This window comes from Cryptotermes secundus, unplaced genomic scaffold (assembly GCF_002891405.2).
Source record: "Cryptotermes secundus unplaced genomic scaffold, Csec_1.0 scaffold204, whole genome shotgun sequence".
Classification (NCBI taxonomy): domain Eukaryota; kingdom Metazoa; phylum Arthropoda; class Insecta; order Blattodea; family Kalotermitidae; genus Cryptotermes; species Cryptotermes secundus.
Window position 1 is genome coordinate 143,260 of NW_019738351.1, and position 21,590 is coordinate 164,849.

The window sequence follows — 21,590 nt, forward strand, 5'->3', positions numbered from 1 at the left end:
TTATGTGGTCAGCGGCGTCCAGAATGCGACCGAGGAAAGCATCTCACGGTGTACCATACGAACAATGCCTTCTTCATTGACGCCTTCATTAACACCATGCTCGGCTGCAATACGAACGCTGGGAAGTCTACCGGTATCTCGCAATGCCTGGTAAACTCCAGTAAACCCTCTCCGGTTCGGTATTCTACGTTTCGGAAACCATTGCTGATATTCAGCTACAGCAAGAACTGAGTTACCGTCACAAAGCCTGTACACATAAATCGTATCTGCATACTCCTCAACTGAAAATGTAAATGGCGTTGTGAACGTAACAGACACACCGAGATGAGAACTGTTCTGAACACCAGTAGCTGCCACACTAGCCGTGGCAGGACATACCAACCCACCACACCTTGGGTACCTCCCAAGTGTTGAGATAACGAGAACGCTCTATAGCTGGCTAAAAATAGAGACCCGCCAGATGATAGATGCGGTTCACATGAGGGCATGTACGGGAATGAAAAAAAAAAAACGGTCATAACTCTGTAACCGTCCAAAATCGGACACATGTTTATATGAACTTTTTTGATCACAAAGACCTAGGAAATCACCTCTTGCAGTTATGCCCTAAAGTTGGGAAACACTCTGTCTAATTTCTGGTAATTGATTACCAGAAACCTGATGGGCCCAGAAACTTGTGAGGTGGGAGTGACAGTCAAAGGTCCGGACGTGATTTGAGATGTTTGTATATGCTCAGTACTGTAAGCATTTTTAAAGTCATTCCATTAATCCTTTGACTGCAAATCCCCACCAAAGCATCCAGTGAGGACAGCCATTTCGCACAAGAAAGAGAAATTAGGGGACCAGGAAAACTTGTCTGAATTCATGGAATTTACAGTGAGCCTTGAAACATGATGTACATGTAGAATTTTGGTGGAAAACAACTTGGTTTTCTAAGATGGTAATGGGAGATAATCATACTTTTCACTGTTAAGCCTACTGAGACCTGTAACATGTTACAAAACAGATCCCTTCCATTGTACGATAGACACATAATTAATATCTTATAGTAAGATAAAGTTGTCCCTGTGCTTAACTAATTGAGCACCATGCCATCAAGGTGTGTGGGGAGTGGATGTATAGATCCACATATTCTTGGCCTCAGCACTAGTTGGAGGTGAGTGGTCAGCTTCAGGCCCCTGCCGTGAAAACTCTTGCCCCACCAGGGCCCCACCACCTCCAGCCCGTAGCCAGTTGCTATACTGACTGAGCTGTCCTGGCTCCACATAATTAATATTTTGCCTTAGTAAAATATGTTGAGGCTGTAAAGATGTCCAGTGATGTGCTTTCCATTTCCATTAGAATTGAACAAGTTATTCTCATTACGATTCATACCAAACTGAAACTTTTTTTTATTTTTTATGGCTAAAGTGGAGGGAATGTTATATGGATATTTATGTGTAGTTCATTTAATGGCGCTGGCTGTAGCCCCAGACTGCATGGTCTCATGTTGTAAGATGATTAATCAATCATAAACTGGAAAGACATGGAACAAGCAGTCATGGCCTGATCTGAGATACCATCTAGGCGTTTGTATGGAATGACTTAAGAAAGACATGAAATGTCTCAGTCATTATAGGCAGTATCCATGTCGAGGTTTGAACCCAGGAATGCCGTTCGCTCAACTGTGGCATTCAGTGTCATGTGGGTAGTGGTGCTGGGAGGCCATTACTGAGTCTAGTGGCAGGATTTTTTGTTATTATTTGGATGAACTTATGCTCTGAAGGGACAATGTCCATTTCTGAGAGGATTAATTTTGCAATATGGTGTCTGTATATAGTCAGATATGCATACTTAAATGGTAGCGTGCATTTGAATCTACTTTTTGTTTGGTGCTGATTTAATCAATTATAAATTTGTGCAGGTCCTTGGTGTGCTGATCGGGCAGCCTTGGTTTTGCTGATCCAGCTTGAGAAGCTCAAAGTGAAAACACCATATGAACGTCACTTCCTGCTTCTGTGTGTTGTGTCTACAGTTATGGTAAAAATCAGGTAAATTTATGATAGTTACAAAACTATAATTGTGACAGGAACAAAGAACTCATCTGCATGTGTGTGTGTTGGGAGGGGGGGAGGCTAGAAAATGCTGACCCTCAGTTTTGGCACATGCTTATATACTGTGGTGAAACTGGACTCTGTGCTGGAGGCCAGAAAAGTAATTTCTAATTTTAAAAGTGGCAGTTTGTATTTTTTGATTTGAAAAACAAATTGTTATGTTTGTTATGAAAGGGCTGGAGGGTGTTATGGTATTTCTGTCAAGGAGAGGCTCATAAATATAGTATAACTAGGATGAGATGTGACATGGGAAAATCCATTCACATTTCTGGATCGAATTCGTGAAAGATGTATACAGGATCCCCCGTGTTATCTTATTTTCTAGAAGTTTCATTTGAGGAACTGTTGGTCTCAGTCTTTCTTCTATTGTCTGTCAGCATTTTCCTTTTTGTATTCATTTTGTGCAAGGAATTGAAACAGAATGTCTGATAGAGGGGTGTGGAATGGCTACAGTTTCTTGAAACAGAATCAGAATGCCATTGTACTCAACTCCAAGAATTTCTGTGCCTGTCGTGCTTAAACACACAGCAGAACTCCAATCTCTATACTGCAAAATTTTCAGTGGTGAGAACTTAGAAAAGAAGTATAACTTCTTCAGAAGTAGCTTCCATGACAGTGATACATTTGTGTTGTGAGCACGGGCATACAGTAATATTAGTAATATATCAGCGGCAATATAGAATAGTTGGGCTGTGTTCTGTGTCAGATGTTTAAGTACTTCTGCAGTAACACTGAACAGGTTGGTTTAGGGCAGCACTGTAGACTTTTATAATTGGGAGGTACTTTGCTTGATTCTCAACCAGGACACCACCGATATCCTGTCATGTGTTTCGTGGTTTTCTTCAGTCCTTCAAGGTAAATGCCAGGATAGTACTTCAATTATGCCATGACTGCTTCCTTCCAAATCCTTTCAAGTTCATCAGTCCTACCATGTGATGCTACATAGTCCAGATACTCAATACATCATTAAATAACCCATGAAAAGGGGAAAAAACACCCCATTACAGTGGCTCTTCAAAATACATGCTGACTAAAATTTATTCATCAAATTACAAACATGACATGAAGTTCCACAAGATATATGGAGAAACCATTTGCTGTGTTTGAAAAAATGCCCCATGCAGTTCTGTAGTGCATCTGGTTGTAAAGAAGGGTATGTCAGGAATTCAGTTCGAGGGTACTGCGTTCTTCCTCATGAAAACTGTGCATTGGCAATGCCTTGCAGACCTTAAATTAGTTATTTAATTTGCAGGGGCAGCCTTGAAGGTGCAAGTTCTTCTCATGTTCGTAGACTGATGGTGTGCTGTGTTGTCATGTATCATATAGTTGTTTCGACCTTGTAAGGTTGTTGTCAGGTAGATCATATATGTAGTTACTGCACTGTATTGTTTTTTAGTTCATTGTTCAAAAACATGTTTAATATTATGTCTTAAATTTTTGCTGAATTTTGTTAAAATTAATTAACATTTCTTTTACTTTTTCAGTTGATGTTTTGTCTTGTTAGTAATCCGAACTTCTTGAATTGTAGTGTGGATTCTGTATGGTGTCTTGTTATGATGTTGAGCGGGTGTGTTGTTCATGAGGTTGTTGATGTTCAGTATGTCGCAGTATTGTGTGTTTTTTTGTGGTTGCTGGTTGATTACTGCAAGGCAGAACATGTAGAAGAAACAGCTGTAGTACATGACAATGTAGCACACCACCAGTCTACAAACAGAACAAGAAGTTGCATCTCCAAGACTGCCTGTGCAAATTAAATTTTTAACCATCGCAACGGGATGCTGAAATACACCAGTATTTAAATTAATGGTGGTGAAGCATGTGGAAGAACCCAACAGGTAATGCTGTGACAAGAAAATTTGGTATTTCTGAAGTGAACATCTGACAGTGAAGGAAGTCAAAGGAACAGAGTGAACCAGTTCCACAGGGCAAACATTTTAAGGACTCAGCAAGATGTAGAACCTTAACGAAATGGAAAACCTGCCCAGTTCTCTAGTACTGGTAAAGATGATTTTGTTTTCTTTATGAAATTTAAAATTTGGGTTGGGGATTTTCTTACTTTTAGGGCAATGTTATATTCAAATTAGTGGGTGCATAGTGAGCTCTGTGTGAAACTTATAATGAACTATGGAGTGTACAGTCTGACAGACAGATATATTTGCAATAACAAGGCGCAGCCCTTGTTCAGTGGCAGTAGGGGTGTGGGAAGACCAGGAAAACAAAGGGGAGATTTGCAAGAGGATGAGGTGTGTACAGTCTGCTGGAAATTATTGTGAACCATTTCTGATACACATTAGTGAAACAGATGTAATGCGTGACTGAGGAGTTAGGGGTTCCAAAAGTTCCGTGGTTGGTCTGCAAAGCTGATAGCCCCCATGTGGATGGTCTAGAGCAGTGCTTCTCAACCGCCGGGCCGCAACCCAGTAGTGGGCCCTGGCATCAATTGTACTGGGCTGCGAGAGGCTCTTCTGGAATTTATCATTTTCATTTTCTAAGCATTTTTCATAAATAAATATTTTATTGTGGAAATATTCGGAGGAGAATAATATTTGTGTCCAGAAGCTCAGACACAGAACACCTAAAGCTGTGTAGCAAATGTCAGTGACCAGGCCGCATATTTTTAAACATGGAAGTATTCATGAATGATTGGGAATTTTCGGACATCCAGATCTTTCAACATTCGGGAGAGGCAATACCGATGTTTATGACCAGTCATAAAAATTTCCTGCAAGCCGATTACAACAATGGGCGGCATATCCTGTGTTCTCACAACTGAGTGAAATAACATCTGTGTTGCAAATGTCAGTGACCAATTAGCAAGGAAGTATAAAGAAAATGTTTCCACTGAAATTGAAGATCAAGGCATTCTGTATCTGGTTCTCAGATCTAGTAATACTGAATACTGTTTCTTTGCAAGTTTGCATTGCAGTGTGTAAGTGCTTGTTTCGAAACCTGAGTGATTTAAATTTTAATATGAATAAGACTTTGTTTAATTTTGGTGTTAAGAAATCTCGTATTGAAGGTGTTTGTGACGTGACAAGTAGCGATACATAGCCTACATAGCGATCTCCAGGATGTACAAAATGAAGGGAAAACCACCAGCACACAAAAGAAAAAGTCTGCATCCATTCGTAAGTACATGGACAGCTACTTAAAATTTGGTTTCATACAGTGCCCTAACACTGACCAATTGCCACGACCTCAATATGACATTTGTGCTACTGTTCTGGGAAATGAAGCTATGAAGCCATCGCGACTTACCCGACATCTCAACACTAGACATTCCAATCTAGTCAACAAACCCATTGAATTCTTTATGCATAAGAGAGATGCAATTAAAGTAGAAAAGAAAATTATATACCAAGCTTCAACCACTGACATTTCACTTCTGACGGCATCCTATTTAATATCGCTACAGATAGCTAAATGTAAAAAAACATATGCCATTGGGGAAGAACTCATTAAGCCCTCTTTGATTGCTGCTTGTAATGAAGTATTAGGCTAGTCTGCGGCAAATAAATTAAAGATACAGTTGGTAGGCGGATATCTGATATGGCAGAAGATAACAGAAACGCAAGTCATTGAAAAAATTAAAAAATCGAAATTGTTTGCATTACAACTGGACGAAACTACAGATATTCAGAACAGCAGCATTTTACTTACGTATGTACGATATATTGACCATGATGAGAGTGACATGAAGGAAGACATTTTAAGTGTTTCTGAATTACCTACGCACACTACCAGTAGTGAAATTTTCAAAGTTTTAAATGGTTTGATTGAAGAGAGGGGTCTTGAATGGAAAAATTGTGTTGGAGTTTGCACTGATGGCGCTGCCTGTCTTACAGGTAGAAATTCAGGTTTGGTCACTAAAATTAAGGATATGGCGGGCAATAACTTAGTGTCAACGCATTGCTAAATTCATAGGCAAAACCTGGCCTCCAAAAAAATGGCACCTGAGCTTAATGAAGTTCTGTCTCAGTTTGTTAAGATTATTAATTATATAAGAAACAGTGCTTTAAATACAAGACCATTAAAAGCATTGTGCGATGAAATGGGCTCTGATCATCAAAATCTTCTTTTCCATTTGGAAGTTCATTGGTTGTCCCGCGGTAAAGTTCTGAAGAGGTTGAGGAGTTGAGCTCTTTCTAATTGATAAGAAAAGTAACCTGTCCCATTATTTCCACTATAAGAAATGGGTAGCCAGGCTGGCGTATCTCAGCGACATATTTTCTTACATGAACGAGTTGAATTTAAAACTTCAAGGTCCAGATACAACAATATTTAATGCGTGGAACAAGATCGAATCATTCAAAAAGAAACTCAAACTTTGACTTAATATGATTGCAGAAGGAAACAGTGAAATGTTTCAGTCGTACTCAGATTATATTATGGAAGCAGATGATTTCTATTCACAGAATTCAGTTTCAGATATTATTGCAGCCCACTTGAAGATGATGTCATTTGAAAAATATTATCCCAAACATGAGGATCCCCGAGGGCAAAATATGTGGCTTGTGAACCCTTTTGTTGAACACAAAGAGAAGAAACCCTTCAACTTATTGAATTATCATCGGACAAAGGACTGGAAAGTACTTTTATTACTACAAGTAATTCGAAATTCTGGATAAGAATGAAAAATTAATATCCAAATTTACATGAAATAGCAGTGAGGTTTCTTCTTTGTTTTTCCACCACATATCTTTGTGACACTGCATTTTCTGCCATGACTGCTTAAAACGAAACAGAGGAACTGCCTGCAATTTTCTGACTGTCTCCATTTGGCTCTCACTTGAATTCATCCCAGAATTAATAAGCTAATGGATGGAAAACAGAAACAGAAGTCTCACTAGCCTAACTAAAACCTTCCAAACTCAGTTGTGATAAAATAAACTAAGTTTAACTTTCCAATAACTTATAATTGCTGAGTTAAAGTGCTGCATCTTTAAAATCAAAATATTAATTATTGTTGGAAGTAGTGTTTAGAATTGAGAGATTCTTACATTTTTATTTATCAAATTACATACTTTACATATATAATTATTTGGCGTGTGTGTGATAATAAGTGTTTCGCCGGCAAGTTTACATTCTTCTGCTTCTTCCCCTACTCACCTGACTTCTGTGGTGAGTTACAATGCATAAATATTTTTCTCACTGCCATTTTTTTCAAACCAACATCAATAAAATCAATTTAATAATACAATAATCAATTTTACACTGAATAACAAACGTTTTTGGTGATCAGCATGGGATATGTTGATGAAAATTAGCACAAATTAATTTAATGATGTTGGTTTGAGGAAACTACAAAATGCTACAAGATTTCATTAGTCCAGTGATTGTTAACTAATATAAATGTAACTTTATGTTTGTCAACATACCACACCATATACACATAATACTCTTTATGATTATGCTATAATTAATTACTAATATTACGTTAGCTTAATGCATGAACTTTAACAAAACTGGAAAGGTATTTTCGAGTAAATTTGTTGGGATGGGGCCGCGGTCTCATAAAGGTTGAGATCCGCTGGTCTAGACTCTGTTATATAGAAGCAGAAATAATGTGTTAGGAATGCCCATGAAGATAAAAGTCGAGGCATGAGTTGGGCAGCAAATAGTTTCATTGATAATATTAGTAATGATTCTCTTTATTTTAGGGCAATTTGTGATGACTACTTCCAACAATATGATGAAAAGGATAGAATCTACAGATTCTCATCCCCCAAAGTTTTACGACTCCTGGATATCCTGCGCCAGTTCAAGCCAGAGAAGTCTCCCAACGACAGGCAAGAAGAACGTGAATCAGATTCACTGCCTGAGGTTGAAGGCACAGAAATGAGTAAGTGCGTGAGTGGAGGTGTGGCTCCAGTGGAAGGTGGACATGATACCAAAGTACAGTCAACCAAAGAGAATGAAACTGTGTTGTGTGAGAACGGAAACCAAAACAGTTCAATACTGAATGCATGCAAGAACAGCAGTTCTGAGGAAGCGGTCTGTTGTGGTTGTGAGAAGCAGAGGGAACGTACCAGTGATATGGGGTGTGTACAACAACAAGACGCAGAAAGTGTTCCTAGCAATGTCAAACAGTTAGAAGTGTTGCGTGAGCAGCAAGGACGTCTCAGTTGTGAGGGAGACTGTCAGGTGCTTACTTGTAATAACATTGGAGTTTTGACTGTGGATTGTGTTGCAAGCAAATTGTGTTCTGATTCAGCAAATAAGGTTCACATTGCCCAGCTTGTGACATCGCTTGAAAAGTGTACTAATTGCAAAAGAGAATTAAGTGATGTGAAGAGTACAAGTATTCCATTGGTGTGCAAAGTATTGGACTCCAACAAAAATGGTAAAATATCTGTGATAGATCCTTCATTTGCAAACTGTAACAGTAATAATGGCTGTGATAAAGTTGGAAACGAAATTAGCAAAGAGCACTCAGTGAAGAGTGCTGAAGTGAGGAGTATGCCCATTACACCTTCAAAGAATCGTACAGATCTTTATTCACGGAACAGGGGTTCTAGGTTCTCACGGAGAGGTCACCAGAAGGAAGATGGAGGCGGATGTCTACGAGGAGCCAGAAATGATACGACCGGGCGTCAGTGCCGGAATGTGCAGCAGGATGATTTGGATGCCCTGTGTGGGATTCTTTTTGTGGAGCGGCGGTTTACAGCAAAAATTTTATACCATTTGTTGAATGTAAGTACAGATGAAAATAGATATGGTGCATTTTACCCCAGGTTCTTTGATTTTTTTATGTATCAACTGCAGCATCACTTTGCCAACAGTTGTGAGGTCTAGGTCTGAAGGTGACAAAGAACGCAGCATTTAGTTCTATCAAAATTTTGTGTTCCCTTATGTTAATTACATGTGGAGTGCATGCACCAGCAGCAAGAAGCATGTGATACCGCCACTCATTGCAAGCTCTGCCATAATGATTGCATCTTAATCTTGTCTCCTTCTGACTGTGTATACATGGTTACCTGGCCGTGGGCACTGGCTGGTCACTGTGCTTGTGTTTCGTGAGTTGATGAGGTGTAGTTTAGCTTACTTCAGAAGCCTCAACAGGTCACTTCAAATTGATAAGATATAAATTGGGGATGTGGCAGCACATGAACCTGGAAATTTCCTGATTTGTTACTTAAATTTGTTTGTATTAAGTACAGTTTCTGGCTAAAAGGTGGTGATAGTATAGAACATTTATTTTATTTTAGTGTGCTTCCCCCACCACCTCAAATGTATCTGAAAGTAGAGTTGCATAAACTGTAACCTCACGAATAGATTGAAATGACGTACAGTAGAGAGTGTGGAGTGTGTTGTTAACAGCTGTTGGTGAAAAATAAATGAGGCACATATTGTCCTGTGATGTAGATAAATGTATCAGAATTTTATGCAACTGCAGCATCTGAAATGGTGGCCCTTTGTACACAAAATGATGAACCTTCAGGGGGGTCCAAAAGAGCAGAGAGTTTCTTGACCTGCCTAGTGCATTACATCTGCCCCATGGACTCACTAGGTGGGTTACATGTGAGAACCAGGCACGTGCTTGTTCTGTCTTCTAGTCATTTTCTCCGCAAGTGTTCTAAAATTTATTATATTCTGTTGATACAATTTAAACCTTGTGGTATGTAAATTTTGCAGGATATAAGACGATTTGATGATGACTTCTCATTCATCATGGCCCAGTATACTGTCGACAAAGTTTCTGATCCCTTGACGGATCCGCGTGAAGCAGAAGCCGAACATCGTAAGCAGGAAGAAGTACTCAAGAGGTAACATATTTTCATACCACATCCTCTTACCCTGTTCCAGTTTTATTCATGATACTTTTATATTTATGTCACTCTGTGTTGCTATGCACTGAAAGAATTGAAATATCTTCAGCAACTGAATAAATTTACACTCTGTACTTATTTTAAAGGTTTCGCATGAGAGAATGTAACCTGTTGGTGGGGACATCAGTTCTGGAGGAAGGAATTGACATTCCGAAGTGCAATCTCGTTATTCACTTCGATGTGCCGCAAGTGTACCGATCCTACGTGCAGTCTAAGGGTCGTGCTCGAGCCCAGGACGCATATTATATCCTGATGATAGAAGAGGATAGAACAGAGTGCTTTGTGAACCAGTTGGCACAGTACTTTGAAATTGAACAGGTAGGGTGTGCCAGGTGTGAACATGAGCCAGCTTATGGAACCATGCAGTGGAAAATGTGTGGGAACATTCCTCTTAAAAGACATAACTTCCACATTTTGTTCCAAGTTTGTGATGTGCATGCACTATCTGTTGCCGGACAACATACAGCTGCAGGGGTCGCAGTCAGCAGGGTTCTTTTTGAGACCCCAGAAATGTGTGAATCAAAGTAGCGGTTCACTACATCTGTTTTGGGGGACACACTGCAGTGTGGTTGGTTCAGGCACTCTGCTACAAGCTCGAAGACCACAGGTTCAATTCCTGTTGAGGTCATTGGATTTTTCAATTGACCTAATCCTTCCAGCCGCACTGTGGCCCTGGGGTCGACCCAGCCTCTAACACATGATTACGAGGAACCAACCTGTGGGTTAAAGGGCGGCCGGCACGTTTGGGCCTTCACGACCTGTTACAGGGGTAGCTGTACCTCTTACCTTACATCTCCTTTATGATAGTTTCCCATACTAGTATTAAGAAATGTTATATATAACTTGTTCTGAGAATATATTGAATAATTAGTCATGGACAGCTGACAAGGGGTTGTCCTCCAGCTTGGGGTTTGGGTGTGGGGCTGACAACTCATCACAATAAAAAATAAGCTTGTTACAAAAGACCATGAGAAGCCTTGGACCTGAACGGTTTCCCTTGATAAACGACCTAAGCGAAAGAAAATGGATATGAGATCTGGTACTTGGAATGTTAAAAGTATGTATAGGGCAGTGGAGGAAGAAATCTCAAAATGTAAGGTGGATTTAATGAGAGTGCAGGTCAGAAGGGACGGAGTTGGCACCGAACCAGCAAGCGAATGTACATTTTACTATGGGAAGGGGAATGAAAATCATGAATTAGGTACAGGGTTTTCATACATAAGAGAAACATATCAGCAGTTACAAGGGTAGAGTTTGTTAGTAATAGGATGTCATACATAATACTCAGAGATCGTTGGTGTAATGTCATCATTCTGAATGTCCATGCCCCAACAGGAGGTAAAATTGATGATATGAAGGACAGGTTCCACAAAGAACTAGAACATATATTTGATAAATTCCCTAAATACCATATGAAAATTTTGTTAGGAGATATCAGTGCCAAAGTAGGGAAGGAAGACATTTATAAACCAACAATTTGGAAAGAGAGTTTGTACAAAATTATTAATGATAATGGAGTTAGAGTTGTAAACTTTGCCACATTCAAAAATCTTATTGTCAAAAGGACAATGTTCCCATATTGGAACATTCATTTATTTACTTGGAAATCACCTGATGGAATGACTGACAGTCAACTTGACCATAATTTTATAGATAAGAGACAGCATTCAAGTGTACTCGATATCTGATCATTCAGGGCAGCAGATTGTGATACTGACCACTACCTGGTGGTGGCAGAAGAGAGAGATTGGCCGTGAGTAAACAAACAACACACAGAGTTCATATGTAGAGATTGAGTCTCAAGAATAAACAAGGTAGAGGGTAAGGAGCAGTATCATGTTGACATCTCAGATAGGTTCGCAGCTTTGATAAACTTAGACACTGCGGTGGATGTTAATAAAGAGTGGAAACTCTTAGAGAGAATATATAAAGTCTGCCAAAGAGAGTCTAGTTTATTATGAACTGAAGAAGCATAAGCCATGGTTCAATGAAAGATGCTTAAAATTATTACACCAGAGGAAACAAGACAAATTGCAGTGGTTACAGGATCCAAGCGAAATAAATGGGGATAATCTGAACAATATAAGACGTGAAACCAGCAGGCATTTCAGGAATAAAAAGAGGGCCAAGACACAATTGATGAGCTTGCAATGAACAGTAAGAACAAGAACGAGACCTGTATAGAGGAATAAATTACTTTAAGAGGTACACCAACATAGCAGTAACTTAGTGAAGGATGAGAATGGTGATCTGCTTGCAGATTCCCACAACATTTTGAACAGGTGGAAGAACTACTTCTCTTAGTTATTGAATGTATATGTACATGTGATATTAGCCAGATAGAAATACATGCATCTGAACCGTTAGCACCTGATCCTAGTCCTTTTTTGAGGTTGAAATTGCTACTGCAAAATGGGAAAGGTATAAATTGCAAGGTAATGATCAAATTCCGGAAGAACTTGTTCAAGCGGGGGGTGAAGTATTATGTTCTAAGATCTATAAGCTAATTAATTCTATCTGGAATAAGGAAAAATTGCCTGATCATTGGAAGGAGTCTATTATTGTACCAGTTCACAAGAAGGGTGATAAAACTGACTAGTAATTACCGGGGGATATCACTGCTATCAAATTCATACAAAATTTTATCCAATATTCTTCAGTCAAGGTTAAGTCCATATATAAATGAAATTATTGGGGATCATCAGTGTGGGTTTCGACGTAACAGATCAACTACAGATCAGATCTTTTGCATTCTGCAGATATTGGAGAAAAAGTGGGAGTACAATGAGACAGTACACCAGTTATTCATAGATTTCAAGAAAGCCTATGAGTCAGCTAGGAAGGAAGTATTATACAATATTCTCATAGAGTTTGGGGTACCCATGAAACTAGTTAGGTTGTTTAAAATGTGTTTGTGCAAAACATGTAGTACAGTGCGTAGGTGAACACTTGTCTGATAATTTTCCTATCCAGAATGGTCTACAACAAGGACATAACTTTATCACCACTGCTTTTCAACTATGCTTTAGAATATGCCATTAGAAAGGTCCAAGAAAACCAGGTGGGAGTGATAATAAAGGTACCATAAAGAAAAACACAGACTTTAATGTACACTAGGAAGGAAGTTGGTCTAGAAATAAACACAGAGAAAACTAAGTATATGTTGCTGCCTCATCACTAGAATGTGGGGCAAATCATGATATAAAGATAGCTTAACAGATGTTTTGAAGATGTGGCACAGTTCAGATATTTGGGAGCGACCATAACAAATCAAAATCTGATTCAGGAGGAAATTAAGAGGAGATTGAATTCGGGTAATGCTTGCTACTATTCATTCCAGAACCTTGTGTCTTCTCATCTACTGTCTAGAAACAGAAATTGGAACATACAAAACTATAATTTGCCTGTGGTTCTGTGTGGGTGTGAAACTTGGTCTCTGACATCAACGGAGGAACATAGACTGAGAACAGGGTGTTTCAGTAGGACAAAATAGACAGACTTGAAAGGATTCTGACGATGGTGTATACTGTACTTCTTTTGGCTTATTTTGGACTTCACCCATCGTCCGGTATATAAAAAAGACAAAAAACCACAACATTTCGGAGACTGGATCTGTCTCCATCTTCAGGTGTATAGGGAAGGTTTAACCTACTCAGTTGGGCCCCTTAGAAAGAGCTAGTCTCAATCACTGGACAAACCTTGATCTGTAGAAACAACCTATGAACAACCGACAACCGGTTCCGTCAGTGGGAGGAAAGAATAAAATCGCAGTAAAAACATGATAGAAAATTTGTGCCAAACATGCACTTGTCAACAATGTAAAGAAACAGAAGTATGGGTTATATTCCATGAATTCAGTTAAAAACGAAAGTAAAAACTGGATAAAGCATGCCTTATCTGCATGGATAAAGAATCGTGCCACCATGGCGACTTCCGGGAATCAGACTAATCTCCGGAAAAAAACTTGCAGTAGTAGTGGAACCACTAATATTCATGAAATTACATTTTTTGGTTTATTAACCTCTTCATTGATGAGGGGGATCCATATAGGAGAAATATCCAAACTGGGTTGGCTGATCGGATTGGATGAACATGCCATATGAGCTGATTCTTTGTATTTCCTGTATCTACTGTTGCTTTCAATCTCCAAGATCCTAGCTTCATCCCAGCTGACCCTGTGACCTTCTTCATATGCATGCTGAGCCAACCTGGATTTCTCTAGAAGACCCTGCTTAAGATTGTGCTTGTGTTCACGGATTCGAACAGCCAGTGGTCTTCCTGTTTCACCAATGTAGCTTCTGCCACATTGACAGGGAATGCTGTAGACGCACTGTGCCGTGTGTTGAGGATCCCTTTTTGGTTTCGTTCTCACGAGCGAAGATCGTAAAGTGTGTTTAGTTTTGAAGACGGTTCTAATATTGTACTGGTTCCCTATGCGCTTGAACTTCTCAGAGATTCCCTTGACATACGGGATGTACACCGTGCCAAGAGGCTTTTCCTCTTTTTTCTTTTGACGACTACCGCCCTTGGACCTGATAACCGAGTCAATAAAGCCCTGAGAGTAACCACTCAGTTGAAGGTCGCGTTTCAAACTTTTAACCTCCAACACCCGGTCTTGCCGGTCTTGGCATATAGTGGTAGCTCTATCATGAAGGCTATGAACAATTCCTCTTTTGACATGCGGAGGGTGATTGAAATTGAAATTAAGATATCTGCCAGTGTTGGTGGGTTTTCTGTGCACTTTCGTGGTCAGAGCTGTCCCTTTCTTCATGACCAAAACATCCAAGAAGGGGATCGTTCCCTCCGATTCTATTTCCATGGTGAACTGGATAGCCGGTCTCAGACTGTTGAGGTGTGTAAGGAAGTTCTGTATCCCCTCTGCACCATGCGGCCAGATCACAAATGTGTCGTCCACATATCGGAGCCACAACGACGGTTTGTCCTGCGCTGAGTCGATAGCCAGTTGTTCAAAATGTTCCATGTAGATGTTGCTAACAACGGGAGAAAGGGAGCTACCCATTGCNGACAGTTTGGTCAATTCCAAAACATGTCAGTGTGTGATAACGAGCACTATTGTGCGTCTGTCCATAAGTGGCTTTGCATGGTACAGTATCCGCTTACTCTCTTGAACAGTAACAATGCTGCTGTAGTAGTATGAAGTAGTGAAATGCTTAATGCTATTTCAGGTTTCTTTTTAATTTTTTTTTAATTCGCCTAATGGGGGGTGGAGTCCAACTGGGTCCACTCAGCACGGTGGCCACTGATTGGCCTATTGTAGCCTGCCCCGGGTGATTATGATGATGGAGCATTTGGTGGAATGAAGATGGGCAGGGAAAACTGAAGTACTCAGAGAAAATCCGCCCCAGCGCCACTTTGTCCACCACAAATCCCACTTGACCATACCTGGGATCGAACCTGGGCTGCCGTGGTGCGAAGCCAGCAACTAATCGCTTGAGCTATGGCGCGGCCTATTTCAGGTTTTGTCTCCCTATTAGTTCATATTGACTTGCATATTTCAAGCCCTCCTTCGGTGCTGCACGCTTTTACATCTACATAATGTAACCAGTATACTTTTATCTCTGTTTATACACATTATTTCTTGTATGGATTTCATTGTAATTATGCCTCATTGTGTTTGATTGCCTTTTATTATTCCAGTGACCTTTCTTGGGCACATTGAGAAAATTATTATTCTTAAATCTAGATGTGTCATTTTTCATTTCCCAGATGCTGCTGAGGAAATGTGCAAACCGTGAACCATCAGAAGAAGAGGAGTTGGAAGCAGATAAGTATACGGCTCTTGTAGAGGCGTACTGCCCTGGTGACAGCCCACACAGCCCCTCAGTGAACATGTCAACAGCTGTGGCCCTCGTCAACAGGTATGTATTGGGGTCAGATGCAACTTGATTCTTCTTGTAATTCTGTATTTCAGCATCCTGTTGCACATTTTTAATTAACATCTATGTATTAAGTCCGTCAATAATGCAACAATCATTCACTGTTCAACATCAACATGTCATGTTTCAGCAACAGATGGCCATCCTCAGGTGTTTCAATGCGTCTAAACTGTTACACTATTTTGATGTGCACTAAAATTACACATTGCATTCCACTCAAATTAAAATCTTTCGCAAAATCCTATCCACCTCGTAAAGTGCGTCATCCACTTGTTTAAAGCTGTGTGATGCATATATTCCAGACAGTTTGTTTTAGCAGCTACATCTGCAGTCTGCCCCATGCTTGTGTGTTGTTCTCTTGAGCAGCGTATGGTGTTGTCTTCGCTAGTGCCTATTAACATCTGGAATACATGCATCACATAGCTTTAAACAAGTGGACAACGCCCCTTACGAGGTGGAATAGGATTTTACGAAAGGTTTTAATAGAAAAATTTTAATGAATTTTAAGTAATTATTTATGTTATTTTAAGTGGACTGCAGTGCACAATTTTGGCACGCACTAAAGCAGTGTAACAGTTTGGACGCATTGAAACACATGAGGATGGCCATCTGTGGCCCAAACATGTTGTGTTAGTGTTAAATGATGAATATTTTAATGATTGTTGCGTTATTGATGGACTTAATACATAGACGTTAATTGAGTCTTCTTACTTGGACCTCAGTATCATATACAACAGTATTCTTAGGTGCATGAAACATTGACAACAGATCCCCATAATAGGGTGTTTTAGAAACTGAAATGTGTAAATTGCCTCAGAAATGACACTAGATATTTAATATCTGATTTTTTAAACAATTCATCCATTATCATCATCATCATCTTCATGGATTAGGCCATGTGTGGTCTGTTCCATCCTCTTGAAGTGTGTGTTCGTTTTTTCATCTTAACTGCAGGCACCCTGTGTTCTGTTGTCATATTCCATTGTACATTAGAATTTTCTTTGGAATTCATCTGTCCTCAATATGTAGGATGTAGTATTTCCACTGTGATCTGGATTTTAGAATTGTATTAGATTAAAAACATTTAGCTCTTCCATAATTTTAGGCTTTCCTATTTTTTCCTTCTGTATAGCCTGCTACACTCAGAAAATGTTAATTTTTGCTTCTGCCCCCCTTCCCTCTTTTTAATCAAAATTTTGCATCCATATGTATGTATAAGTGCTTCACCTCTCTATCTCTTATGGTCTTGCTGTTACTCAGTGTTCTTTTCATTGTGCTGCACTTTTGGTTAAATCTGACTTCATGGAGGCTGAAAGCTGCCAGTTATGCGGATACTCAAGAATTTCCCAACGTTTTATGGAACCTGAAGGTCCATTACTGTATTCACAAGAGTATTTGGTTAAATCTATTCTGTTTATTTCAAAATCTGTGTTGTTTATTACTGTAATTGTGTATCCTAAGTAATTAGAACAATTTACAGTTTCTTTATCAGTTATGTGATCATATATCAATATAGCTTTACCTATTTTACTTGACATTTTCATGTGTTGAAGGATTACATTCTTTTGCATGTTTATGTACCTGAATTTGTGTTCATTCTAGTGGGCACAAGTGAATGCTATATCTCCTGAACCACATGCATGCCCTGCTGTGATAATGCTATGTGTGGGGCTGGTAGAGGTGAATTTTTCTGACCAGCACAAAGATCAGAAAATGTTATGTTCAAGGATGCAGTGTAACAGCTGTAATGATTACACATCACCGAAGCACTCCTGTAATCATTGTCTGGAATGACTCTGTTCTAGATATTGTGCCAAGCTCCCAAGTGACACATTCACACGCCTCACACCGTTATGGTCTGTCACAGTCATCCCTGATAATGGGCAGATGGCGTATGTTTGTACTGTCCGGCTGCCTATCAATTCTCCTGTCAAACAGGACATTGAGGTAAGAGTTCCAGTTCCAAGAAGCAGTAGATGTAGAGAAAAGTGGTAATGCCCACATCATGGTGTTGCAGAATGTCTTCAGCTCACAATTCATAGGATATATATGTCCGTATCACCACAACAAATCCGTCATAATTATCGTGCGGTACAGTGTCTTTTGCTGTCTTTTAGTCCGTGTAGTTCATGGAGATGCAGGTGAATCAAATCCTGCACTACTGTAGGTGGAGGGGGGATTGTAGCTTGGTGGGGGAGTGGTATTTTTATTGAAAAAGTGCAGGACTTTGCCAGCACACATTGCAATAGTGCAACACACAGCTAGAGTAGGTTCTGTCTGAATATATATGGGTCCATAATTATTCCAGACATATGATATACTACTCTGTCCAAAAAGTATCCGACATTGGGCTGGGAAAAAAAAGTTCTGTATCTGGGTGGTTACAGTACCTCATCACCTTCAAAGTAGGCCTCTTGTGACTCCACACACAGCCCAGTTGTCCTTCCATCCCAGGAAGCAATTCTGGAAGGCTTCTTTTGGAGTGGCGTGCAGCGTTCTGCATGATGTCCTCATGGCTGTCAAAACGGCAGCCTTTTAGCGGCGTCTTCAATCTCGGGAACAGCCAGAAATCACAAAGAGCCATGTCAGGAGAGTAGGGAGCCTGGTGAACCTGCGGAATGCCGTGCTTGGCCAGAAAACCCTGGATCAGGTGGGATGAATGAGCTGGGGCATTGTCACGATGCAGCTGCCAGTTGTGTGCATCCCACAGCTCCGGTCTCTTGCGCCGAACTGCATCACGAAGATGGCGGAGGACTTTTTGGTAGTACTCCTTATTGGCAGTCTGGCCTAGTGGTGCGTACTCATGATGCACAATACCCTGGTAATCGGGGAAAAAAAAAAAAACAGTATCACCTTCACATTGCTCCAAACCTGTCATGCTCTTTTGGGCCTTGGGGATATTGGATGCTTCCATTGTGATGCCTGGACCTTGGTTTCCGGGTCATATCTGTACACCCACGACTCGTCACCAGTGATCACAGTCTTCAGGAATTCAGGATCCCTGTTGGTGCACTCCAGCATGTCCTGCACGACCTCAAGATGGAGTTGTTGCTGCTCCGGTTAAAGCAGCTTGGACACAAATTTTACCGCAACTCTTGGCATGCCCAAATCCTCAGTTAAAATTGTGTTTGCGGAACCTCTGCTGATCCCATCCTCATCAGCAACTTCATGGATGGCCAAACGACGGTCCTCTATGATCATTGATCAGTGTTCGCACTTTTTCAATGACATCTGCATCTGCATTTCGGCTCGTTGACGGTCTCCCGGAATGCTGCTCACTGTCCGCCGACATACAGCCATGTTTAAAGCGGTTGAACCACACTTTAATTTTAGTGACCCCCATTGCATCATCGCTGAAAGCCTGCTGAATTTTGTGAATTGTTTCCACTTGGGTATCCCCAAGTTTCTGACAAAACTTAATACTGTATCGCTACTCCAAGCGGTCTCTTATCTTGAGCGAAACGAGAATGCGACAAACACGTGTTACACCACTTCGCTATCTGGCAACCACAGACACATCTGGCAGTGTTGCAAGTCAGCAAAAAATCACTCATGCGCATGAAAGTCCCTTCTACCACTACGCTCAGTTTTCCCACCCCTTTGACCATTACTTACAGCGGAAAAAAATAAAGTCGGATATTTTTGGACATACGGTATGTGATGTACTTTTCACTCAGACCCATTTGATTAATAGTATTTAAAACTGACTATGACATAAAACTAAGTATATGTTGCTGTCTCATCACCAGAATGCAAGGAAAATCATGATATCTCCAGAGAGAAGAGTAAGTGGATCAATACTCTGCCTCTACGTGTATATACATCTCCAAATCTTGTGTGAAAATCTGAAAAACAAAACTCCTTTTCCCGATTTATTATGCTTTAAGTTAAATGTTGCACTCTCCAATTTAAATATTTCAATATACTCTCTCATTGGAGTTGAGTAGGAATTTAAATGCCCTCGGCATTGAAGGGTTAAAGTGTACTTGGAAACGTTATTGAGTCAGGGTAACAGAGTCGCCAGTTTTAAAAAACGTTTCAGTGATGAAAACATGATGTTACACGGTCCTCTGTTCCATGTCTACTGAAGTGGCATACTTTGAACTGTTGAAGGTCAGTGAGCCCTCTCAATCCACACCACCATTGCCCAAACTAGTGGCAATTAAAAATGTTAGGTTTTCCTGCCGGACCCTATATAATTAGAATGATCAAGTCAAGGATGATGAGATGGGCAGGGCATGTAGCACAAATGGGTAAAAGAGGACTGCATATAGTACATTGGTGGGAAAGCCAGAAGGAAAGAGACCACAGGGAAGACCAAGGCGTAGGTGGGTGGACAATATTAGAATGGATCTTAGAGAGAGATAAGATGGGATGGTATGGATTGGATAGATCTGGCTCAGGATAGAGACCAGTGAGGGCTCTTGTGAACACGGTATTGAACCTTCGGGTTCCATAAAATGCTGGGAATTTCTTGAGTAGCTGCACAATTGGCGGCTTCTCAAGAAGGGTTCAGCTTTGTGAGTGAGTGACCATGACATAAAATTGTTTTATTGGCCATAGTATTGTCTGTAGTGGGTGTAATGACACTTGGTAATATGTGTTGTGGGAGTTTCAGTATTTGTAATTTAGAGTAAATCATTAGTTTTGGTCTACTTTTCACTTTATGAAGAACACAAAGTAGGCTTATGAAATTGCCATGCTATCTTGTTTGTTTCCCCATTTTAGCTATTTGAACCAGTTGACTGATTATCATGTATATTGGTATAATGTTATCACATTCGAGGTCATAACAACATAAATATGACTCTTTGTATATATAGTGAACCAGGGTAGCGCAGTTGGTATAGCGACTGCCTACGGGCTGGACAACTGATGGGTCGGAGTTCGAGTGCCGGTAGGGTCAGAACTTTCCCTTCTCCATATTGTCCAGACTGGCTTTGGGGCCCACCTAGCCCCCTATCCAATGGGTACCTGGTGGTCTTTTCCCGGGTGTAAAGCGGCAGGGGCATGAAGCTGACCACTCACTTCCAGATAGTGCTGAGGTCAAGAAAATGTGGATGTATACATCCACTCCCCCATTCGCCTTCATGGCATAGTGCTAAATTACTTAAGCACAGGGACAACTTTACCTTCTTACCTTATGTGTTTGTGTGTGTGTGTGTGTGTATATATATATGTACATACATATATAGATAGCCTCTGTGGTGTAGTGGTTAGCATTCCTGGCTACAGACCAAGAGGTCTGGGTTCGATTCCCGGCGCTACCAGATTTTTTTGGAGAAGTCTGGAACGGGGTCCACACAGCCTCGTGATGATAATTGAGGAGCTATTTCAAGGAAATAGTGGCTCCGGTCTAGAAAACCGAAATTAACGGCTGCGGGGATTTATTACGCTGACCACGGGACACTCTCTATCTGCAAAATTTGGCACTAAACTTTGCCGACAAGTGGCAGTTGCTCGATCGGTATAGTTCGCTTGTGGACTGAAATCTAGGTCATTTTTCTGGATTTTTTCGGTCATCTTATAGGTCATTTTTTAAATATTTTCAGGTCATCCAAATCCGGACCCTGGTTATAACTAATTGTAGTTACGACTTGTAGGTTGTTAATAAAACCAATTACCAATATGAACGGCGTCCACAGTAGCCCAGACACACTACAAGATATATATATATTGTGACATGTTGACCCCTACCTCCCCAGCGGTGACGTAACGCTCGCGTAATAGGCGAGTTCCCGCCCCGCCACTCCCCTCCGCGGTGACGTCAC

The 21,590-nt window shown here is 40.5% G+C and overlaps 1 protein-coding gene across 2 annotated transcripts in view; it reads left to right on the forward strand.

Moving 5' to 3' along the window:
* Positions 1–21,590, forward strand: part of LOC111870749 (endoribonuclease Dcr-1) — a 101,141-nt gene that overhangs the window by 12,894 nt on the left and 66,657 nt on the right. For both annotated transcript variants that reach the window (XM_023863267.2, XM_033753978.1), the window contains exons 8-13: positions 1,904–2,030; positions 7,754–8,786; positions 9,729–9,859; positions 10,009–10,240; positions 15,650–15,801; positions 17,625–17,766. In XM_023863267.2, the coding sequence (XP_023719035.1) occupies positions 1,904–2,030; positions 7,754–8,786; positions 9,729–9,859; positions 10,009–10,240; positions 15,650–15,801; positions 17,625–17,766 (1,817 nt within the window). The remainder of the gene's footprint in view (positions 1–1,903; positions 2,031–7,753; positions 8,787–9,728; positions 9,860–10,008; positions 10,241–15,649; positions 15,802–17,624; positions 17,767–21,590) is intronic.